General features: G+C 45.3%; 1 protein-coding gene across 2 annotated transcripts in view; it reads right to left on the bottom strand.

Annotated features, from left to right (window-relative positions):
- The window catches only part of IQSEC3 (IQ motif and Sec7 domain ArfGEF 3), a 105403-nt gene that overhangs the window by 34953 nt on the left and 44827 nt on the right, over nt 1–25623 (bottom strand). For both annotated transcript variants that reach the window (XM_075717653.1, XM_075717660.1), the window contains exons 2-3: nt 21046–21126; nt 1235–1523 (exon numbers count right to left, since the gene is read on the bottom strand). In XM_075717653.1, the coding sequence (XP_075573768.1) occupies nt 1235–1523; nt 21046–21126 (370 nt within the window). The remainder of the gene's footprint in view (nt 1–1234; nt 1524–21045; nt 21127–25623) is intronic.

The raw sequence follows: 25623 nt of genomic DNA, 5'->3' as shown, positions 1-25623 counted from the left end.
GAATTCTGTCTGAGTTGAGTATGCAGTATTTTGAGAAAGACAGAGCTAAAGAGCCAAGGTCTCTTTTTCTGTACAGGAATTTATTGTGCCATTGATCTGACATGTATGTTTAGGGACAGCAGCAATGCCTTGAGGGAAGTGGCAGAGAGATGTCCCAGAAGCAGCAGCTTCTTCTGTGGGAACCTCCTTAGCTGAGACCCTTCATCTGCAATAGCACAGCTCCCACTGAATTCTCCGATTGAACATAATCTGGACACTGTCACTAGCACTTGCTTGTCCTTCTCATCTCACACACTGCAAGGTCTGCATACCAAACAGCCTCTGGTTGAGCTGCCATCCCAGGAAAAAGTCAGAAACAATTGTCTAGGTTTTGTTTTGCACAGCAGCTCTCCTGGGCTGTAATCTGCAGACATGCGGGGGGGGTAGGCATGTTCCACCTCATTGCCTTGGAGTGAGGAGGCCAGCTGCTATTAGCCCCTGTCCCGCTATCCCCTGCTGGGAGCCCACCAGGAGATGCAGCTAGAGATGGGTAGACTTGTGCTCTGGAGCTAGGCTGTAGCCTTGGGCACAGGAAGCAAGGCTTGCAACTTCAAGAACTGAATCATTTTCTCTCAGCCTGGTAAACCTGCCTGTCTCTTCAGCATCCATCACTGGCTTGAAGGCAGTGATGGTAGGAATACACAAACATCATGGTAGACACTGTGCAGGACGCTCATTGAAAAAACCCCACTTCCCCTGAAAGCTCATGATTTGAAGAGGCTAATACGGAATTGCACTGGGGGCCTGCCCAGCGTGATCCAAGAGGGCAAGATGGCTCTTGGAGACCTCTCCCATGAGGGAGGTGTTTTAGGACAGTCAGTTCCTGGGCCCTAGAGGCACTGTACGCTTGTGAGCAAGGCGGTATCTCTGGATGCTGCAGCTCTGGGCTGCTCACAACCCATCTCTAAGCCTAATGTCACAACTGAGTATCTGGGTCCATTTTGGACCACAGAACCCAAGCAACGAGGAACGAAGCCCAGCTGGTTTGAGTGAAAGGGTGTAGCAGTCAGAGGTGGGGAAGCTACTTCCTCCATCAGCCCCACATAGCCAAAGGGCCAGGCCTGTTCCGGCAGGGCAAAAGCTCAAGGTGAACAAAAGGCTAAAGTATTTGCTGAAAGATGTCCCACCACAGTGCGAATGCAGTCCCACCCACCCCATCCCCTTCTCCCACAGCCTGAGGAGGAAGCCTCTGTACCTGTTTATTCTTTAGGTCAAGGGAGAGCTCATAATCGGAGGCAGCTGCATGGGAACACGAGGCCGTCCCTTTGCTGCGCTGCACTCTCACTGGGGAGCCCGTGTGGTGGAGGCTCGCCTTCTGCACCAGAGGGGAACACCCCGCTGCCTGCTCTTCTTGGAGCTCCGCATGCTGGGCTTTTAGCGTCAGGGTGTCGGACCTGCCTTCCTGGCCACTCTGTCTGCCGGCCTCCTTCGGATCCTCCGTTTCACACCCGGCTTTCTTGCTTGTGGAACCGCTGGGATCGTCACTGTGAACAAAACGCAACGTTTCGCTTTTTTTATTTGTTTTTATTATATTTTATTTATGATTATGCTTATTGTTGTTCACTATACTCATTCACTGAGCTGCATTTTAAATGTTAAGGGAGCCTGGGCTTTGAGGGGTCTCTCTCAGTGATGGATCAGGACTTTACGCTGATGAAGCCAAAGCTCTGATCCCTCCCTCCCTAAGAGCAGGCACCTGTGCTGCACACACTGTATGAACCAGTCCTGTGACTCCTGGAGCTGCCCAGCGGCCTCTGCTTGAGATGCTGCAGTTGGGGGTGAGGGGCCAAGGAGAGTGTCATGGCCTACGGACACCTCTCCTGCTCCCTGGTGCAGCTAGCAGCTGGCAGTCACCCCTCTGCCCTTGCTGCCTATTGCTCAGCATCTCCCTGTGCATCCCAGAGTCCCATCTGGCATGGAGCCTGGATCCCAAGGATCTGCTTTTCCTCTGGAGTTTCTAAGGGCATGTGGGAATTGGTGCAGGGACAGCTGAATGTTGCAGAGTTTCCAGAGGAACTCTTGGAGAGCTGAGAGTATAAAGATGCAACAGAGCCAGTCAGCCCTGAGATCCTGACTCTTTAAAGCATGTCTGCAATACAGCCATAGCAGACTGAAGAGCTTCCAAGAAAGAAGCAGTTTCTTTCTGACCTCCAGGACAGATTGCTGTGCCGCTGAGATCTTGTGGAGAAAGGAAAACACCCTTTTCTCCTGTCAGCCACACCAGTAATTGTGTGAAACCAGGGCCTGACAACAGCGCGGACTAAGAGAGCTGACATGTTGCTCCAGACAGGATGGGATTAGCGTTGTCTGATCCACTGAAGTGCTGAGGAAGTCTGTCATTAACATCTCTTCCTGAATATTTTCAAAAATTATGCAATTTCAAACAAGATTTTGGTATTCCAGGGGACTGTTTGAACCATAGGAGTGTTTATTTGTTGTTACATTAGTCTCTTTCCAGTGGCTACAGAGCAATAATTTATGATTTCAAAGAGTGTGCAGGCCAGTCCGCATGGACTGTGTGTTCTGCTGCACCATGTACATCTGATACAGCTCCACTGCTTTCCAGGGGATGAGTATTTAGCTGAGAGCAACATCTAGTTTGGGAATAATTACTACAGAAGCAATGCATTTAATTCCATTGAAACTAAGGATATGTATTGCCTCCCATATTTAAACACCATTAAATTATTTAATTCACTTCTGAATCATATTTCTTTCTCTTGGATTTGCTCCACATACAACCAGTTCTGCTGTCATCTAGATAACAAATCATTTTATGATTGGTGTTGATGTCAGAGCAAAATCAGGGAAATTAGATATGATTTTCTGTAGTGCCCAAATTACTTAGAAGCATTTAAGTCTCATTTTCAAAAGTGCTGTAAGCACTTAAGAGCCCAAGCCTTCTAACTGTAAATAGACTTTGCCTCCTAAGCCTCAGAGCACTTTTGCATACTTACTAGTACTTTAAAAGGGAGTTTGTTCTCTCCAATGGCAGCTCTTCTGTTCAGTAGATTTAACAATCAAATTTTAAAATATTCCCACAGTTTCTAAAAGGGCTCCAAATCTGATGAGCCAAAGACAGTACCACAAATTCAGAACTAAAAAAGATGAAGGATTTAAACATAGAAAGTTTCTTTTATACATATGCATGTAGTCACCAGTTAGACTTAAACAATAAATTTACAGAAGAAACCAGTCTCTTACATAAACACTAGATAACCAACTTTGTGAACGCATATTAAAATGATATATCTGCATACTCATCAATCAGGAAATGCCACCACTAAAATGAGGCATAAAACTGTCCTTTTAGATTGTACACCTTATAAAATCTTTCTGTGTTCTATTCCTCATACTATATAATTGAACATTCTTTTTTCTACACCTAAAGATGGATATGTAAACTATGTACCCATTTTTAACTCCTTCTGCTCTATGTCCATTCACAGTGCAGGAAACATTAATAAAAGACTTTTCCCTTACAGCTCTCACTGTAACATTTTTATTGGCAGCCTCCGTTCTATCCATTCTCATTTTAACCAGCAGAGCAGTAATTTTTATCCGCAACTCCAGGGATGACCAGGTGAACACAGATTTGATCATGTTTTCATTGAAGTGCGTGCCAAAAGCCTCACAAGTATTTCAGTGGGAACCGAACTGTGCCCTACAAAGCAATTTCAGCTAGACGCATAAGCTCTGATTCAGCAGGCCACAGATCCCAAATTACTCTGCTGAGTCAAGGCCACAGTGCACAGTGTGCTATGCAGACTTTCTTTACGGCAGATCAGGGCCTGAGGCGGTAGACTAGAGAGCTAGTTGACTTCCCTTGGAGCATGAATGGGCTCTAAATGCCAGCAAATATTCCCTGACGTGATGGTCCTCTAAACACTTGCACATATGCTTAACTTTATTTTTCTGAGGGCCTCCACTGACTGCTCGTGGTAGAACATGAAGTGTGTGCGTAAGAGTTTGCAGCATTCAGGTCCATTGCTCTGTAAGGCTGTATATCACCTCTAGTGTCTGCTACCTGTTTTGTTTTCTGTCACACACAGTTTAGAGTCTGACAGAGTAACGTTCAAAGTGACAGGATATCCTGCATGCACTGCTAATATAGAAGGAAAACCAGCAGGCTTTGTAGAATCACAGAATAACCTAGGCGGGAAGGCTGGACGTCTCTATTCCAACTCCCTGCTCAAAGCAGGGCAATTTTCAAAGACAGATAGGGTCGATCTGGGCCTTCTCCAGTCAACTCTTGAATACCTCCAGACATGAAGATTCCCCAGGCTCTCTGGAAAGCCTTGTCAGGGCCCTTAGTGCACTAATAGACCTTAACAGCCCAACCAGCCTCATCTGGGGCCCCCACAAATACCCCCTGCACAGTTCCCCCTTTTCAGCCCGGCCTGGGGCCATCAGTTCCTGACCGGCAACACTGTAAGAGTGCTGGTCTCCAGCTCTGCCACAGCCTTTCCATGGCCGTGGACCCACTTGATCTGGACTCTGACCTGCAGACTGACTCCCCAGCTTGTCCTTGGACCTACCCATTGATCGCTGGGTTGTGTCTGACCCTAGGTATTCTCACTGGACCTGATTCTTACCCTTGCCAATGAGGCAGAGGGCGTTGGACAAACCCAAAATGCTCAGAAGTCCCCTTTAACCTCATTAGGCATTTGGGATATTCCTCAACACACAGGAGGGCCCTAAGACTGCAAGCACTAAGCGCACACATTCAGTCACAGATGTGTGAGAAGCACCACCAAGCTCAGTGATCCCACTCACAGTGCATAACTGAAGCCCCTAAAGACACTGTGCTAGAATAAGGATGTAAGCTAAGCACACGTACACGTATAACCTTGCCTTCCTCCTACATGCGTGCTCTGAGCCCAGTGAATACACCCATACAGAAAGTATTGTGCTTATGCATGGAATTTTCTGAGGGTCAAAACTCGGTCAAATCAAAATCAGATTCCACTGAAGCACTCAAAGGCATTTTTCAGCTAGATGTTTTTATGCCAAATAGAAACTTTTTAACCCCCTGCTGGTTTGGCTGTTGTGCTGTTCAGAAAGCGATAGCAAATACTCTTGCTGAAGTAGGAATAGTTTCTACACGTTCTTCTGTGAAAAAAAAAATGGCTGAACCACTTTTACTTAGTGGGAAAAAAAAATCTCCCCTCAGACCTGGGAAATTTCAGCTTCAGCTGGTAAACTTCAGTGACTTATAAGCAATGGAAAAAAGGGGTAAAGACATAGCTTGCTTAGCAGCCTGTATGTTAGCATCACAGCCCTATGGTTCCATTTACCACCCTGTATTCCTCCCAGGTTTACTCCCATCTTGAACCTGTTTCTGAGGAAGTGTTGTGGGGAGGCCTACTGTCTGTTGTCCATGGCTTAAGCCCCCATATGAGAGACAAAACACACTGCTAAAGACCAAAACTGATGCTGCAGTGAAATATAGGCTAAAACTTTAATGACCCTGATTTTTTTCTCTCTGTCCTGAGTGACACCATTGATTTGCATTTGTAGAGCACAGTTTTTGTTAATAAGTGAAGGCTCAGGAGCTATTGTAATCATAGTAACAAAAAAATCCAACAGTAAGAAAAGTAAGTAGGGCAAGGATAGACACTACAGCATGGAAGAGCTCCGGGAAAAAAACGTTATTAAGTAAATTGTGGGAATCCACTTGCTTTCCCTTGGCCAGTGAGCAATCAACCTCCCTGGCTGTGGGATGAAGGAAGGGAATGGAGCTATTGCACGTTCTGTTTCTTGGATGAACAAATTTTTCTAACCACTTGCAGTAATTAAAAGTCCCATGCAGAGTCTAAGGTGTGAATCCCAATGTCCTGGCCAAACTCCAACTAGGTTAATTTAGTTCTGTATCCCAGCATCACCTCTGCAGTTTCAACTGTAATCAGTGTTCTTTACTTGCTGTCCTAAAGTATCATATACCACCATATTTCACAGTTTTTACAGCTACTCTTGCATGATAAATGAAGCAAATTACTGCTAGTCATGCAATCAGGTATGGAAGGTTTGTAATGTCTTTGAATTCTGTTTGATTGAAAGTTGTAATATTAATGTAAATCACTTGCAATCAGATAAAAAAGGAAGACTACAAATTCAGCTGTTCTGTTCTTCCTAGATGTTCCTACATGACTTTTATGACCCATAGCAACTAGCTTAGTCATTATTACAAAGACATTTCATCTGTTCTAGAAAACATCACTCATGTTTCAGGTATCTCCTGCTACTTTTTCACTGCTGACTTGTATATGCCTGCTGCAGACAGAAACCAGTTTTGTTAACAAAGATGGTGACAACAATCTGACTCAGGGCTTATATGAAATACTACAGCTAGTCTAGCATTTCAAAACAGGGATATTGGGGTTCTGGGCTGAATCCTAGTGTTTGCTTCAAGAAAGCAGGATGGTGAAAAAGCTCTCACTGAGACAATTCAGCTGGGCACCCATAAATATTATTGTAGCATGGGTAAAGGAGACTTCTGAGATTTAGCTTCAACATGCAGATTTCTCACAGATTATCTATAAGGACTACACTGAGGGAAGGATGTAGGGAGATGATAGAGGAAAAATGGTATTATGTAGAGCATTTTTTATCACTTCCTTTTCTCTCTCTTCCTGGTATTTTGGAAACCTAAAGCCCAAATCAGTGATACTAAATTATCAAACCAGAGAAGCCCATCCACCCATTCCTAGTAGTATCAGCTCCCCACGTCTGTACAGAGCTGTTGTATCATACTCTGTCCTGGGAGACATTTGACTGCTTTTCAGTTCCTACAGCATCAGGATGGTCACTTCCTTGCCTACGCCTCACCACCTCCTTGCTGCTGGAAACACACATTTCCAGCTTGGCAAGGATTTGTGCTTCTAACTTCCAGCTGTGGAGCTGAACCATGGTTATCGGTTGGATTTTGACTGTGAGGCTTAAACATTCGCATACCTGATGACTTGAGAAAGAACATGCAGCCCCTTCCCCCAAAATATTTTAAGACAATTTCAAGCTAGATCTGTAGGCAGGAACACAGAAGTTGGATGCTCCAGACATTACATTCCATTGCCTCTCTGTCAAATACCAGAATCAGTTCACAGCCTAAGAGTAATTTTCAGAACTCTCAGAAAGGTGTTTACAGGGTAGCTGAGTGAATAAACAGGGCTCTAGGGCCAGGAGAGCTACTCTTCTCAAGGACAGTAATATTAGCCCTGTAAGAAATTAAAACTGAGCTTTCTCACTGATCACTCCGTAGCTACAGAGTTCCCATGTGGTCAAGACACAAAACTCATCTCTTTGCTCCTTCTCTCCTACAAGAAGAGAAAACTATTGCAGATAAATAAGAGCAATAACAGAGTAACAAAAATAGCAATGGCTCTTCTGGACTTGGACAGTGGCATAAGAAACGACTCACTCAAGAAGAGGATGCTCAGATGCCCTGTTGGCAGGTATAGTGGTTATGCAAAAAAGATCTAGCTAATTGGATAGGAGGAAGCTATGGGTGTGAGGTGTTACCAAAGTACTACAGAGGCTGATCTCACCTCCTCTTTGTGTCCCTGTGTCAGTCCAGGAGAAGACCACGTTGCTGTTTCCCATGCATAACTTACCAAACGCCGCCCTCATGGTATTCAAGGTCAGTGTGCAGGATTGTGACCTGTAACTGAGGTAAAGACTACATGGACTAGATGTGAAGGACCACAAAAATTTATGAATCCATTTCACAGAGCTCCTTATGAGGATCAGTTGGTTATTGTATATATGCTGCTCTAAAGTGCTGTAAGCGATTAGTATTATCATGGCCTGAGAGCCATATGAGACTGCAAAGCTTCAGAGATGTCAGAATAAAAAACCCTTAGAAAGTGCCATACGGAGAATTAGAAAAAGAAGTCACTAGCTAATGGCAAGAGAATGGAGTCCAGACCCCAAGTCTGCAAGAACCTGTGCTCCCTCTCTCTTAAGACATTTCAGCATTTCTGCTGTCCTCTCTCTGCTCCCTGCTCAGGGGGGGAAAAAAAAAAAAAAATCAATTGCTGAGTTAGCAGGGTCCAAAGTGCCTTTTCAGTTTATTTCATTTCAGTGTTCCCTGAGGACACCCATAACATATGGTGAATGGGTTGATCAGAATTCAATGAAAAAAATGGCTCAGACAGGCTTGGTAATACATTATGGAATCTTTTAAAGATTCAGAGATTTCTGACATGCTGGGGGTCTGAGTGCAAAAGAATTGCTTCTGATTTGCTTTTAAGTTCAGATTTTAGAGTGACTTGGAGGCAATGCTCTCTGGGAGCATGCTGAAAATGATGGAAGGCAAAAGCCTCTCCTGCCAGAGAGGCAGGGAACTTGGAACTTGATCTTGGCAAATCATCCCCTGCCAGCCAAGCTGCAGCTTTCTCAGTCTCCCTCAACACAGACAAATATAGGAACAAGATTCTGATTTCGTCTACATTCACGTAACACCTTGCAAAGCAGTGGCATCAAGCCATCTTCTCACACTAGTTTTACCCAAGAGGATTTAATGATAATTAGCCAAGCTAATTACCCATCCTAAAATATAATACTTGTTTCATAAAAAGGCTGGCACACACACCTGTAAAATAGATTTGACAGTACAGTATGGTACATATATTAGAAATCAATTAAATTTAACATCCTTTAGCACAGACTGAACCAGGCCACATCTTTTCAACATTGCTTAAAGTGGTTTTGGTGAGATGTATATTAAGCAGACAGAAAATGTAATAATACTAGAAAATGCCTCATGTCCCACAGGGTCCAACATGCCAAAGTCAGGGCCTCTGTTCCGGATTTGGTATTTAAACATGATCCCCATGTGCTGTGTAATTACCACATTGTTGTGTCATTTTGTCTTTTGCTACAGAACAGCACTACAGGAACTAAACTTTTCTGATGCACCCTGTGCCCTCGTGGTGCAAAGATGATTGTCCAGGTGTCAGTCTGGGCTGGCTGCCTGTCTGAGGGCCAGGCTCTCCATGACGAACTTCAGCCACTTGAGGACTAAGATCTCTGCTTTTTCATGGAGACAGACAGATTCCTCCACAGGGTGACTTGGAACAGCTAAGGCAGCTCCCACTGAGTGAGAAGTGGTGTTTGTGGTGCAAGGCTGGCTGTGCCAGGTGGTGTGGTTGCCACACAGTTTTTTTCTTATAGTTCCTACGTGTGTCTGGGTGACACCTCAGAATGACACTTGGGCCACCTCTCTGGCATACCCCTCTTTCCTCCTCCCTTCCCAGCGCTGCATCCTATTTGACCAGCTGCCAGGAGCACAGGGCTCAGCTTAGGAAGTACAGCGCCTTTCTCAGCTGCCTGCCACGCCTCAGTGCTTGATGCCCCAGGCTGGTTGCTGTGCCGTCTCTGCAGGTTAGACCAGGAGAGGTCACACAGCCTGTCACTGCAGAGGGTGTTACTTGTGCCTGTGTCAAACAGGGCACCTGTGCTTATCACTGAGGTGTGAAAAGCACCAAGTGGACAGTGAAGGCATAGGGGGGCCCTGCTCTGCAGGGTTTAATTACTTTTACTTTAACCCCAGACCTCTCTTGCTGCTGTAATGTTTGGTAAACATGACCTTTTAGAGAAGGAAAAAACAGATGGCATCCTGCATTAGTGTAACTGCCCGCTCAGCACCCCGGGAAAGAGAAACTTGGCTTCTCAGCAGCAGTCTTTCTGCCACTTCGACTCAGATCTCTTGGCTCCTCATCCCTGAGGCAGGTTTGAACATCACCGAATTTGCTGACAAAAGCCTGCCGGTGCAATCATGCAGAAGATAGAATTTCACTGCTAAAATGAGATTAATTCAGGGCTGGGAGGCAGCAGAGCCTCTACAAGACAAGGAAACCTTGTGTATCTCCTCAGCCCGTTGCTCTCCTATTCTAGCTACCTGTGAGCTACGTGAGGGACACAACTCTTGGCATTTATACACCTAAGCAAGGGCTTCTGTGGTCTTCTTTTTCCACCTGTTGTGACACACCCTGGGTTGGACAGCACCTCTGGGTTCCTTCCTAAGGGGTCAGGGTAATTGATTACTGAGGGCAGTGAGTGAGCCGCTTCACAGGAAGATCTTCGTGTAACCCAGATAAATTTTGTTTCTGTTCTCAGGTATCTCAGCTATTTGATCTCTTGTGATCACTGCAGCCCAGTAGAAGGCCACTGCTTGCATCAAATCAAGGAGAAGGAAGCCTGGTCCTCCTCAACATAAAGAGTAACACAGCCTCAAATCACCATCCTCAATACAGATAGTCCAAACACCATTCACCAGCTTTAGGAAATCAGATATGATCCAGATTTTAACTTTGCCAGAGTGTTCAGATCCAGGGTTTTGGGTTGGCCTACGGCTGAAGACCAAGACAGAAACAGCATGGTTAGCATTCCTTCCTCCTTTCCCCAATCCAGTGACCACCACCACAGCCTTGTGCAACAGGAACAAAGCTCTACTTTTCCACTTTCTAACCTGTTCAGTCACTGCTGCTTCACTCACACTCTGATCCATTTCACATCACTTCTCTTCCCTGAGGCCTTATTCACTTTTCTGTCTTCATTCCCATTTCAAAACCAGGATGAGTTAGCAGCTTACACATTTGGTCATACAAGCTCAGATTCCCCTAGGGCCACTTAAACTTTTCTTCCCTATGAGGAATGAAAATGATTCCTACCCCTATACTTCGTACTCAGACATGGACCTTTTGGGGAAAGATCATTATGAAAAATAGGAGTTTGCCTTGACACAACCAGTCCTACTGTGCTGTTTAGCAAAACTATGGCTGGTGCTAAATGGCATTATACCAGCAGACTGCACCAAAGTCAGTGGAGGATCTAGCCCAATATGCTATATTTTAAGACAATCTGTAACGTGCTTATCAGATCCAATTGTGCTGTAACAGCACAGCGATACTTTTCACAATGCAATCCTGCACCATCCATTTTTGTGCTCTTGACCTACCCCTCCCACATTAGTGTATTCTGGGAGATTACAGGCATTTGTCATATTTCACCAGTCACCCTGGAAGACATATGCAAAAGAGTACCAGCAACGTGTACATAGGGTAGTCTATCCCATCTTCCCTCTTTCCCCAAAAGGCGGAATGAGAGAGATTGCAGTCAACCCAGATACACAGGCAATAATAACAGCATCATAACCTGTTTACAGGAAAGCAGCAACATACCAGTGTGTGACATGACAAAGGTGACACATGGCTCTAGTCACGAGGCAAATACAGTTCCCGGTGGGACAATGGTACAATCTGTGTGTGGGAAGAACCAAGGTGCCAAACAGAGATGGTTACAAGTTACTAGAAGACACTTCCAAATGGTGTGGCCAGAGTTAGGTCCTCAGTCTCAAAAGAAAAATCTCACTGAACTCAGCTCCTGTTTATGTCTTGATGCTTTTCTTCAGGACGATGTTTCCTCACAGAAGATGGAATGGTCTCCAGCTCTTCTGCAGTTTTTGAACAGGCCAGGTGACAGTCCCAAAAATCTCCCAACTTTTTTGCACTCTCTTCCTCAGCTATCTAGCTGTTTGAAGAGCCCAAATAGAGTGGCCTGAGCAGCTGTATGGTGTACTCCTCTTCAGCATCTCAGACTCTTCAGTTCTTCCTGGAGCATATGAAAGCCTGCCAGGGCCACATGCAGAAGGAACTCTGGAGCACAGATGTGTTTTTCCAAAAGGAGACCTTACTGTGTTTGAGCACAGAGCCTGCCCCATGGGAGTGGTCAGAAGATGAACCTGCATAAGGGTGAGTTAGTGTTGCAGAGCACAGAGAAGACAAAAGGCCTTTGGATTGACATCACACTGCAAGAAGATGTGTAATAAAAGACCACAGCCTCATTGCTGTCACTGCCAAAGAATGCTGGCATGAACAGGAATATTCCAGCCAAGGGACCTGCTCATTTGTCTTCTGTTCACATGTTCATATTCCCTCCAGTTTCTTCTTTCATTTACACTATTTTTTAACTTCCTGCTTTTCTTGCTCCTTCTCTCCTGTCATTCTCCTTCTCTGTATAGCACATCTGCCATCCATTTTCCTTACAGTAGCACTGTTGTCTTTGTTGGGGTGAGTCTGCCTCCCTTTCTTTCTCATTGGCTCTTTTTTGCATCTCTCTGCCTTATCTCTCTCTACCTTGTAAGCCATGAACATGTGTGTGGACACAGGGTCCACAGAAACCACCTGTCAAGTTCAACAGAACACACCTTAGTGTACAAAAGATCTGGAATGGCCTAATTTTGCAGGTGGGTGCATCTTGACTGATGCAGATCAGGTCAGATGATATCAGTAGAGGGTTAGAATGAATGGTGTGAGCTCCACCACAGTCCATCTGCTATTACTTCATCAACCGTCCGTGCCCGTTTTCCAGTACTAGATACAGGACTATTTCCAAAGCTGTCATAGCCTCTTCTCATGCATCTCTGTGGCATTATCACACAGAAAACACAGGATACAGCAGGTGTTTATGTTGCGTTCCACTGGTACCCAGAAGTTGCCGTGTTATGGGCAGGGAATTCTTTGCAATACTGGAGAGAGAACATGAGGATGATAGAATCATAGAATCATAGAATCATAGAATCATCTAGGTTGGAAAAGACCTTTAAGATCATCCAGTCCAACCATTAACCTACACTACCAAGCCCACTCTAGACTAATCAAGGGTAGACCAGACTAAACCATATCCCGAAGTGCCACATCTACCCGTTTTTTAAACGCCTCCAGGGATGGTGACTCCACCACCTCTCTGGGCAGCCTGTTCCAATGCCTGACCACCCTTTCCGTAAAGAAATTTTTCCTAATTTCCAAACTAAACCTCCCCTGGCACAGCTTAAGCCCATTTCCTCTTGTCCTATCGCTAGCTACTTGGGAGAAGAGACCAACACCCACCTCACTACAACCTCCTTTCAGGTAGTTGTAGAGAGCGATAAGGTCTCCCCTCAGCCTCCTCTTTTCCAGGCTAAACAACCCCAGTTCCCTCAGCCGCTCCTCATAAGACTTGTTCTCCAGACCCTTCACCAGCTTCGTTGCCCGCCTCTGAACACGCTCCAGCACCTCAATGTCTTTCTTGTAGTGAGGGGCCCAAAACTGGACACAGTATTCCAGGTGCGGCCGCACCAGCGCCGAGTACAGGGGGACAATCACCTCCCTGCTCCTGCTGGCCACACTATTCCTGATACAAGCCAGGATGCTGTTGGCCTTCTTGGCCACCTGGGCACACTGCTGGCTCATGTTCAGCCGGCTATCTACTAACACCCCCAGGTCCTTTTCAGCCAGGCAGCTTTCCAGCCACTCCTCCCCAAGCCTGTAGCGTTGCATGGGGTGCCTGTAGCGTTGCATGGGGTATGATCTGCAAGCCATGAGTGAAACACCTAGTATTAAAGCAACTAACTGATCTCAATAGCTGTTGAAAGTGGCTCCCAAAACTGCAAGGTTGGCTATGATTGATTCTCTTTCACTGACATTACTGCTGCTGCAGCCCAAGAAATGGCAAGCACTGTCACATGTGGGAGAAGAGTGCCTGAATCCAAGTCCGAATTCCTCTAGGACAGGACCCATGTAAGCAACAGAAGTCACACGGGACAAGAAAAAGACTGGAAGAACATGTGGTTCTGGATAAAGCTGTATAAAGCTTCAGGCTCTCAGAAAACGTGTCTGATGGGTATCTTTGCAGTTTCAAAAGAGGATACTTCAGACGGATTTTCTTTGGCCTCTCTCTCCTGCGATCTTCCTCCTTCCTGAAGAAAGTGTTGACAGAGGCAAACAAAGCAACCAATATGACAGGGAGACTCCAGTTTCTGCCAGAGAATTGTTTTCCTGTTGAAGACCCTCACTTCACTTCCCCACCCTCATGTTCTCCAAACTTGCCTGAAAGTGGCTGCACCAGCTGTTGGAGAGAAGCAGCAGATAAATGCCTTTGTGGGAGATAGTGCCAAAATGTCCTAGTGGATCTCCTTTACAGGACTGAGATGCTGCATCTGAAACTCACCTCCTGTTTCTTTGGATGCTTCCAGAAAGAGCCATTCCTCCCAGGTCATAGTACCAGCAGAATTGCCAACTATACCTCCCTGCAAGAGATTCCCAAGGTTGTTGGTAACTATGATGTTAAGGATGTTCTCTAAAACATTTTTTGCTTATAATTGTGTTTCCCTATTTCCCCCAAATCTACATGCACTAAATACCTTTGTGGTTCTGGACCTAGGTTCCTGCAAAGCAATTAAAGCTGCTAGTCCTGACCGTACAAAACACCCATAAAAAGCGAGGAATACTCAGTCCCGAGTTTAAGAACAGTTCAAATCTGGGTCTAGACATTACTCCTCACCCACATCCCTGTGTCAGACTAAAATCAAAACTCTGACAACTGTGAGCCTGGGGAATATATATGTGAACTTTGCTGACCCACACCTTCCTGTTTGCAGCATACCCACAACCTCCAATCGTAGTATCTTGAACAGGATTATTAAGTCTACAGGGAGGAAAGAATAAGAAGTAGATGAGCTGTTAAGAAGCAGAAAAAATCCTCTCTTCATGCCTGTGACCTCAATAAGAAAAAGAAACGAGAAAAGAAGCACAAACGGTATGTGCTAACAAAGCAGAAATGTTGCTCAAACTTCTCCTGTGTGTTTTCAAAACCAGTGCTGTGGAGGACTTTAGCACAAATGAAAGAAGTCAGATTGAAGAGCTTTGTATATGAAGTTGTTTGTCCTCAGAGCACACAAGGCACAGACCATGGGCATAGAGGCTTGCTTTGCACTGGCATGTCCAGGTGCTGTAAGCCTGACCTGGAGTGTTCTCCATTAAGAATCAGAGGAGAATTCAGCCTCTGTGGTCCACTAATTGTAGGAGCTTGCACTTGACACTGCCAGCTGGGGGCCAATTAGTCAGAGTTTTTACGCTGTTTTGTGTGGTAGGTTATAGATCTGATTTGATACAGACTAGAATCATTATCATGTTTCATACCTGGGCCAGAGCCGCTGAGTACCTCTGACCTGAGAGGAAGCACTGACCTCCAGATTATATATCCAATATCCTGCTAGCAATCCTAAGCCAGAAAGGCTATCCCATTTCATGGACTGGATTTGCATTCTTTCTGTCAGGCAAGGTCAATCTTTTACAAGCTCAGACAAAATGTTGTGTAGCTCAGTTGTTTTTTTGTAATGCTTAAAGAGTGGTGGATACTGGTGAAAAATCATCATTCTCCACCTGTTTTTTATCAGGATGCTTCAGTGGTATCTAAAAGGAGAATTGACTTAGAAAGTGGTTCAGTTCTCATCAACATCACGGGCCTCAGCTTTAAGGGGTATTGCATTCATAATCCATGCAAAGTCTTGTGGATTTCTCAGGAGGATCTAACTATTAGAGGACTTAGAGTGACCCAAGGGCAAAGTGAGAGCTGTACTGGGAGGAGAGATGCTCCTGGGCTACAGAAGTGGGGAGCCGAAGAGGGACATGATGCTGTGACTGTGCAGTGGATAATATTCATGGCTCTTTTGTGCCAATGCTTTCCAGCATGACTTCATAGGGCAAAGAACAAACACATGTTCAATGGAAACAGAGAGTTCAGGTAAAGAGACATGAAGAGTCAGAGACAGCAGACCTCCAGAAGTAAATGAAATCAGATTTTGTTTTTTAACCATGTGCTGCTTAGGGTGTAGCATACTCTTATGCAGCTCAGAGAGGTGGGAAGAAGTATTTTTGAAGGTTTGATTTCAAAGAAATGCCCAAAATCTGTCCACCCACTTTTCACCCTCCCATATGCAAAAATGGAGCAACAAGCACAAAGGACCTCTTCCAGCAAGAACATATATTTCCATTTGAGTACTTTGGTAAGTCAGAAGTGGGGCAAGAGGGAATTTCACCAGAACTGCAAGGAAGGCTGGCTTGGAGATGTAGCCAATGGCTTACATGTCTCCTTACCACTAACTGGTGCTGTGATGCCAGGCAGTAACCAATCTGTGACAGTGACTAATTCAGCAGGCACTTTAGAAATGAGTACACAGCTGTTTGAAGTCTAACCTATATTGAGTTACAATTTAATTGGTCCATAATCATGAAGTAAACACTTGCCAGTTGTACTAATCATGTTTCAACCCTGATGTAAGCAGCAGTCTCCCTACTGGAAAGTGAGGAAATATTATGGGAAAATATGAGCTCAACTTTTCCATAGATGTTTCCACAGATGTTTCAGACCCTAGTCCTTCTGCTCAGTACACATCCAAGCCCTTCCAGAAGACTGTTCAAATCCCCAACCTCTCCTCTTCCTGGGAAGACTCTTTGTCTCCTTTGCCTTGAAAGTAGGTCAGGTCTCATCTGCACTTCCAGATAGGAAGCACATTCTCTCTCCCACAAATGCAGGTGGAACATCCTCCCTTCCCAAAGAGCCATCTGGCTTCTGATCCTGCCCTTCACACAAATGTACCCAGATCCCATCCAACCCCCTTTGTGACACGATTCTTCAGCCCTCCAGTACCATCCCATGTCCACTGCCAAAGTGGACCTGCCCCAGGGGCTTGAAGTTTCATGTAGAACTTTTCCCATCACTGGAGCAGAGGTGATTTTCTGCTGATTTGCTATTCAGCACCGCAGGCGAGCCAGAGGCAGGCTCCGAAAAGCCTATGAAAGGCAACTGAATGAATATACTCTTCCCTCCAATTGTGACTCCATCATTTCCTCTCATTACTCTAATAGAAACAAATCTTTCTCATCTCAGCCCTATTACCTCACACAAAGGAAAATGCTATGTAATCCTGTTAGAGCTGGGCTGCTGCTGGACACATTTTAAGGTCATTGTTCTGGGATGCCAGTCTCCACTGTGGGAGACTGGGAGAAGTGGGAAATGCAATTACTAGGCTATTCAAATCCCTAGAATGAAACCCTGCTGTTAACAGGCAGAAGCCAGCAAGAAAAAGAGCAGTTGCTTTATGAAATTATAGGGTTTGGCTAAATCAGAGTCTAATCAGCACCTCAGTAAAGGAGCAGGGTTAGCTCCTACGGCCATCCATGGAGTCTCCTCATTCCTCTCAACCTGATCTTTGGCATCCCCGGCGGAAGCCCAACATGCAAGATGGGTTATGGTCATGAAGCCAGTGGTGTACAAGTCCAATGGAGACAATGGCAGTCCACTGGATTTACACTGTATTTTGAAATGGGGAAGCCCCAAGAGTTCAGCAACAGGAATCTGCCTGCTGCTGCCATCACCTCATGCTGTACTTTGGCTCTGAACTTCTTGGGGGCAGATTCTGGGATCAAATCTGTCTCCTAATATTCATGGCCTACAGCACCAGTCTTGCGGATTGCTGGTGCAACAGAGCCTAGCAGCCAGGGGGGAAATTCGCATTGCTAAACTCATTGAGCTGTAACCACCACCCCCACCCCACCCCCCGCCCAAGGAATTCATGTGCTGGAGGAGAGAAGGGGCTTAACACTGCTTGTGGCAGTCAGTGAATCAAAGCAGAATAATACAAGTGGAATGATCGCAACAGCCTCATTGAGTTGGCTTCTATTGAGTGGTTAGACACTGACACATTCCTAATCATTCCCACCCAGGTGAAGCCAGAGCATTTTTAGCCGTAGGGGTAGCAAAGAGTGAATCAGAAATCTTGCAGGGCAAACATTAGGGAAGACCACAGGAGAACAATGACCACCACAAACCACAAGCAGAGACTAACTTTTGTCCCAGACTGTTCCTGACAGCCAACCCCCTACTGTTATGCCCTGTGTTTCCTTCTCTTTCTGCCCCACACTTGAGCTGTATGGCTGCTCTCGCTGGTCTCTCCTGCAGTCAGGCAGTCACTCTTCTTACTGCCTTGATGCTTCTCTTTATCTTCACCTTTCCTGCTGTGTTACCCTCCTGCTGCCCATGTTCCCTCAGTCTCCCAAAGGATTTCTGTCCCACAAGATAAGGCTGGGTTCCTGCTGAAAGCAGGACCATTCTTGCAGGTTCCAGAAGGAAGTAATGTGGGCTGAGGTAAGGTTCCTGGTAGAGGAGGAGAAAGCAGCCGATCACCACTGGAGTCTCCAAGTCCCTTGAAGAGACGAGAGTCACTTCCCTGTTTATGCTCTTTATTAGTCCCTATTCTCTTTAATCGGCTTAGACTGATGAGCCGAGGCAGCGGTAGGGATCAGCCGGGCTGTTTAATTAAAGGATTGCAGCTCAGCCCTGCAGTTTGGGGGTTTGTGTAAATGAGCTGCAAGTACATTATTTAATCTGCTGTGCAGAGAGGAGTTGGGGCATTAATGAAGCAAACTCTAATTAAAACTAGACGGCTGATGGTTATTAGTGGCATCAGTTCTGACAGGATTTATCTCATTTAGGGAAATGCCTGATCATGGAGGGGGAAAAGAAAGAATAAACCCAAGCTGGTTTATCAAATTCACCACAGCACCACTTGTGACTGGCTGTCCATTCAGCGGGGCTCAGGAGAGCTGCACAGGGAGCCCCTGTGTCCCAGCCTCTCCCATCAGGAGCCCTGATGAGCTTATTTAGGGATATGCCTGGCTCACCCAGGAACTGATTGCCTATTCAGGCTGTCTGACCCACATACTTCAGTCTTGATTGACTTTTGTTCTGCCTTGGTTCAATGGGGAGCCTGTTCATGATTTGAGCAGGGTGACAGGCTCCGTAAATGATCTGATGATGAGCTTCCCCCAGCAGCACATTGAGCCATTCCAGAGCAGCATAGCTATCAGCTATGGACATCAACTCCACGGTGACCCTGTGTTTTTCCCTCTCTGCCATTTTTTTTCCCTCCTCACTGCATCGTATATGTAACTTCAGATACGAAGGAAGCCCATGGCTGACTGCAGGACCTGGCAGAGGTTAGGAGGTGTTTTCTGGCCAGCATAAAGCTGACCAGTGAGTTCAACAGACCTGCATGTACTCTGTCTTTCTTCTGGCACAGTGTGGGAAGTAGGGATGCTCTTCTCACCTGAGACAGTCCCATAGAGAGATCGCACACAAAAGCTGCTCTGTTTCAAAAAGCAAAAATTCAGTTTCTCACCTTCAAATAGCCATGGTGGCTTCAACCATCTCTATCTCTACATAGAATATTGTGTCACGCACAGACAGATTCAGGACTGCTATTCGAGTCTGGGGGCATTAGAAATGGAGAAGACAAGAGAAAGCCTTGGGAAAAAAGTAAGGAAAGCAGGAGGCCTGCAGAGTGGGACAAGCTACCAGAGACATGAAATGGACGGGCAAAGGTCATTATGGGAAGCCCCTTAACTGGAAGCCCAGATGCAACATGCTGTAGGGGTCATTGTCATTCACCCCCACTTCTGACTTTCCTGGCTAACACTCATCTTTGGATGCAACTTGCCAAAGTTGTTAAATTACTGAAACAAATGATTGCTTGCTCTTCAATTTACCTGCCAAACCCCAGGTGAGAAATTTGGTGGTTCCCAGCACAAGGAGGGCAGGCAAACTCAGAGTCAAGGGATGGGTAGGGTCTTTGGGAGTCACTGGGACGAAAGGAAGGCCTGAAGCATGAGCATGACGAAAATGACCCTAGAGCTTAAGACATTGTAGGAGTGACAGCCTTGTAGGATAAGAAAATGCTAGAAACTAAGGGAACTGATCAGAAATAAGATGGAGGCTGGGACAAGAATGGGGCAGGGTCAAGGATCAGGGTATGAAGATAGAACACTATGGCAAAATTTAGCCTCAGTTCAGACAATAGAGCACATAACCAAAACTCTCTCTCTCCAGAAATGCAAAGGAGAGGTGGCTGTCCCTACCACAGAAACCTCTGCTGTCTCCTCCTCTTTCTTGCCAGCATCTCCCCATCAGCCACAGAGGTGCAGCTGTAGATGTCCCACAGGACTGTCATGCAAACTTTACCAATGCTTAAAAGCTTCCATCTTCATACACAAACGGGCAGGAGGGGTCCTGCTTCTTTACCCTATCTCCAAGTGTGGCTGAACCCTACTTTTGAACATACACACACACCACCACACACCCCTGTTCTCTTCACAGTTGTCCAGAACTCACACTTTTCCTTGGAAGGAAATCAGAAACCACAGTCTGCTCCAGTGAGCAGAACAAACGAGAAATACCATTTAAAAACTGCCATAGTCTCACTACTGCAATTCAGCTGCCCAGTTCTGTCCAGACCCTCCCTAGTAACTCAGGCTTCTTATACAGATGCCAAAGGTCAGATGTAAAAGTCTAGTGGTGTGATGAGGGAAATCTTTAAAGAGAAACCTGTTTGCTGCTGACAGAAGGGTGATGAGGCATGAGAAAAAGGAATAGGTCTGTGAGATGGAGATGTAAGAAGTTGTGAGAGAAGGAGATGGCAAGAACAGAGGGACGAGAGAGCATGGAAGCTATGTGCAGTATGTGAATCTCAAGTATTTTTGAAGCTCCTTGGACCCCTTGGTCTTGGCACTGATGTCATTCACCGATGAGGGAGAGCTGTGACAATTGCTGGTGTACCCATACCTGGCTGCACTGGATACAAGTTGGTAATAGTACCCATCTATAACTGTCCTTCATTAGCAAGCTCAGACTATTTCAACACATGTAAAACTGTGGTGTGAGACAGAACTCTGAGTTTGTTTCATGACTTTTGCTGTAGCTTAAAGGTTATGGGTCTATACTGGTGTGTGTCCAGGCACTTTATAATGTGGGATAACTAATTTGAAGGAGAAGAGTGAAGCATGTGTATGTCAGTGTCAAAGTGATGCAGAAGGGTAAGAAAAGGTACAAGCATGGATGTGGGTTGATGGAAGTAGATGTTTGAACAGAGGCTGAAAGTATGATTTTGGAGGTGCATGGGTGTGTGTGAGTGGAGGCCAGAGAGGGTTTGTGAGCAATTACACAACAGTATGAACAGTAATCTCTGGGAGGAAAAAGAGGGAGAGCAGTGCTGGGGACATGGGATATAAGGGAGGATGGAGAAGGATGGGCATGTATAATATGTGAGTTTTGTGTGGGGCAGAAAGATTAGTGATGGGTGATAAGGAAGTAGGGGATGGAAAAGAAAAGGTCTTGCTGGCAGCAATTTCCCACCTTGGTGAGGAGTCCGGAGATGAAGGCTTCTGCTCTGCATCAGCTGCTGGGCAACAGAACTGGTGTAAAACAGTTTCATTCCTGTAAGAAAAAACAAACCATATTAGGTCAGTGTTCAGCTCACTCAGGAGAGAACTCAAGAGAGAATGCCTTTCCCAAGGCTGTTCCAAGGGGACAGTGACTCCCAGTGATGCTGAAAGAGAAATTTGATTATTACATGAATGTTTTGCACTACAAGGTGGTGGGGAGCAGGGAAGAAGGGCGCTGATGAATCTATTCCCCTACCTTACCTGTCCTTCTGCTGATGTCAAGCTGAAGAGAATGGGGCAAAAGCGCCCAAATAAAAAGTCTTCCTTCTATCAGTATCTGTCTCATGATCCCATACATCTCATGAAAAACAGTTTTGCCTGTCTCTAACTTTTATTTCTTTTGGGACAGAACCATCTCCTTAGACGTGTTTCCTCAGATATGTTTCTTATACATTATAATGCAAAGAAGTTAATTTTTTGTTGATAGTAGCTAAATTAAATCTGCAGACATTTCTCCTGAAACCTTTCTAGAGCACAGAAATGGCCTCAGCACATCAGCACTGGGCATTACCAGAAATAGTAGTGGAAAACTGACAGAAAAAACACAAGTAGGGGGGCTGAGATCATGATGAGAGGAAGGGATCACAGCAAAGGAAAGCAAAACCATAAGAAGTAACGAACCTGAGCAAAACAGGAAAACAAAAGGATAAAATGTGTTTTCTAGATAATAAAGGCAAAAGAATTCATCCAAAGGAAGAAATCCTAGACCAAACTTCCAAAACTGCTCACTAATCTTGAGTGACTTGTTCTTGGGTCCCCTGCCTGGAAACATCTGTAAGGAGCCTGGTTTTCAGTGGTGTTGGGCACTTATCACAGGATTGGAACCCAGTAAGAGCTGCTCAGCACCTCTGAAAATGAGATCCCTTTAAGATACCTCCAGGGAGGCCTTTGAGGTGTCATAGGCAGCACAAATCAACAGCCAATTTTGACCTTCATCAATGAAAAGGAGTCACTAAAAAGAGACACAGTGTCAAGGGGGGAAAATGCTAGGGGAATGGAAAAGAAAATGAAAAGAGGAGAAGAAAAGCAGGGGAGATAAAGCAGGCTGAATCCTCAGGTGGCATAAAATCACCCTGTCTCCAAGTCAGTGGAACAGCACTTAGAGTTCTGTTCTCAGTGCTACTGTGGAGACTCAGGGCTCAAATTGGGTCATCTCCTTTTAAAAATATTTTTACGGCTTCTAACCCAGACATAAACAGTAAAACTAAGTTTCCTGGCTTGTCATAGGCTCTCAGATTCTTCCAACCACACTTCTGCCACACTTTCCATCACTCTGTGAAGTTTATCTCCTTTGTCTTTCTCAAAAGCTGACAGACGTGGCCACAAAGATAGCTAAATTACAATGATGATGCTGTTCCCAGCCATCTCCTTCCAGCCTTCCAGCTAGCTTAATATAACAAACTGCTTAGTTCTTCCGCTTCCTTGGCTTCCAATGCATTCTCATAAGGGATCTTTCCTTAGAAACAACAGGATTGGCAGGAGCAACACAGCACAGGGAAGATGAAAGCATTAGCTTTACCTCACTGACCTCTGCCCATGCCCTCAGTCCCTGCCTGTTACATGCAACCTGCTGGAAAAGAGAGGACATGTTTGTGTGACATATCAAATTCATCTCCTGGTCTTCCATTTCTGTAACTACCCAGCTCGCATCCCTTTTCTCTTGCCAGCCTGGTTATTGCTGGCTCTCACTATGTTGTTTCTAATTTAAAATTCTCAGGTGGCAAGTACCTATCTGACTGGTGTTTCCATAAATTACTTGTGTTGTCTTTCTACTGAAGCAAGTGGTGGGATCACATTTGAGTCTACGTTCAAGCAGGCTCACACAAATACTCCAGCTCCAATATTTTGTCACTCTGCTTCTAGCTAGAATCCGTCAGGAATTTTCTGATAAAATTTTGGTTTTGCATGAAAAACTGATTCATCAAATTTAAACTATCTGGTGAAAACATCTCGGGTTTGACAAAGATTCTTCAAATTACAGGGCTTTACCTGGATTTCCTGGCAGGCTGCTGGAGGGCCATGCCTCCGTATCCCACATCTCTAGTGCACCTATGCCATACAAGTAGACCCTTGGAGAGGGGCCACCAGGTTTTCCACCCAGCTCTTTGTTCGGCCCAACTCCCAGAGCAGCAATGCTGGGAGCTGGCTAGCCCAAGAGGTGTGCAGTACCTGCACCAAGGCAGTCAGCTCTGCAGAGCAGCCCTGGAGTCACAGACATCGCCAGCTGCAGTGTGGAAAGGCACAAGGCTCTCAGCTGATTAAGCAACAGCCAGCATTCATTCTGAAGAGCATGCTTGGTTTCAGAAGTATTATATATTGGCATTTCCTACTGAATTCCATCTCTACAGGAACAGCTGGTAAAAAAGGGTCTACTTCCAGATAAAAGTAACAACATATTTTGAAATCATAGAATCAAAGAATCATTTAGGTTGGAAAAGACCCTTTAGATCATCGAGCCCAACTGTAAACCTAACACTGCCAAGTCCACCATTAAACCGTGTCCTGAAGTGCCACATCTACATGTCTTTTAAATACCTCCAGGGATCGTGACTCCATCGCTTCCCTGGGCAGCCTGTTCCAATGCTTGACAACCCTTTCCATGAAGAAATTTTTCCTAATATCCAACCTAAACCTCCCCTGGTGCAACTTGAGGCTGTTTCCTCTTGTCCTATTGCTTGTTACTTGGGAGAAGAGAATGACACCCATCTCGCTACAACCTCCTTTCAGGTAGTTGTAGAGAGCAATAAGGTCTCCCCTCAGCCTCCTTTTCTCCAGGCTAAACAACCCCCTTCTCTCAGACACTCCCTAGAAGATTTGTTCTCTAGACCTTTCACCAGCTTCCAAATGGAATCTTCCAAAAAATAGAAACCCCAAATTTCAGCCATTTCTAACCTCAAGACTTCCCTAAATGAACTACACTGTTCTCTGTTTTTATTTGAACAGCAGATGCACCACTCCAGTTCCTAATAACACATGAAAAAAGCAAGCAACAGGGAGGGAAAACATAGAGAAAAAGAGGAACATACAAGGACAGACAAAAATGTGAGAAATAGAAGCCCGTATATAGATGAAATGCCTTGCTAGTTAATTATCAGGATAAAAACACAGAGAAAAGTAAAGGGGAAACAGAGAAAGGAAGAGTGATGTGAAGTTACAGGACTTTAGGCTCAGTATCCTGTGGGTGTTTTAAGAAAAAACATCTCGCAGATACTCTTCAGAGAATCAGTATGCTCTGCGCACTGCAGCTGCACAGTCAGCTGTTGACTCTGGTTCTCATGATTTCTTATGTGTGTTTAACACTAACCTTGGATATTTTCTGCCGAAACCAGAGTCCTCTTGAACCTCTGAGATCCCAAGATCTCTGAAGTTGTTGTGCACCTTACCTACCACTACCAGATATTGATCATGCCCACAGGCAGAAATCTGCCTCCAGGCCATTTGGGATCCTTGAGTCCCCCTGCAGGGGCCATGGCTCCCATGGAGAAGCCACCAGGGAGCTGGTGAGGGGCAGACACTGCCTGATAGAGGTAAATATATGAAGTGTAAATGGGTATTCCAAGACTGTGCTGAAAGCTGGGAGCAGGGAAGGATATCTTATTATTCCTGTTAAATCTGAGTTCCCCAAATGCCCAAGAACAGTTGGAGCTTTGCGTCTATTTACATTCTTCTTTTACAGCTTGCTTCTCTTTCTCTTTTGTGCTACCCAGGCATACACCACAGGGACTGGGTTCCACCTTGGAGACTATCCCTGTTCATTTTCCTCTTTCTTTCCATCTCTTGATCCTGCATATATCTGACAGTTCGCAAATGCATGCCCTTGCCTTTGCAGCATAGCGTGCATAGCCCAGACGGGAGCTGGGAGAGGGTTAACTTGCTGTGGAAGAAGTGGACCTGTTCCCACTCTGAAGAGGCTGTATTAATTGCTATCTAGACAAAGCAGATGTCATATGGGTGGAAAAGGCAAGTGTCCTAGGGCCTTGCTGTCACTCCTAAGTCTAAAGTAAGTGCTCTAGGAAAGCAGCTGTCGTCTTAACTGTGTGAAGGTAAGACATTATTTTTGTTGCTGTGATTCAAGAAGGCCTGGCAGGGTTGTAATGGCTGATGGCTACCTGGATTTCATTCCCCTGTGGTGTTGTCAACCTTTGCAGCTTTAAAGTGAGTCTTGAGATATTTAGTATTTGTCTGAAGTCAGTGTAAGACTTCTGATGGTGTTTTTTTCCTTTCTGTGCTTTTTTTTATTTTGTTTTTAAACAAATCTTACTACATAAGTCAGAAAGGCTACATAAAACTTGAATGTGCAGCCTCTGAGGAGTTAAACACCAGAAAGCATATTACTTGTTTTGCCTTTGAAAAACAGGGAGGAAGGCAACGTGTCTTCAATCCAGTGACAGTTGATTCAGACTCCTTACTTTGGGGTGTTGATAGGTAAATTTTTTTTCTTTTTAAATACCTCAGGTAGGTGGCAATGGTCTACCAATGAAAACAGTAG

Source organism: Pelecanus crispus, chromosome 1 (genome assembly GCF_030463565.1).
Source record: "Pelecanus crispus isolate bPelCri1 chromosome 1, bPelCri1.pri, whole genome shotgun sequence".
Taxonomy (NCBI): domain Eukaryota; kingdom Metazoa; phylum Chordata; class Aves; order Pelecaniformes; family Pelecanidae; genus Pelecanus; species Pelecanus crispus.
This window is presented reverse-complemented; position numbering and strand designations above follow the sequence as displayed.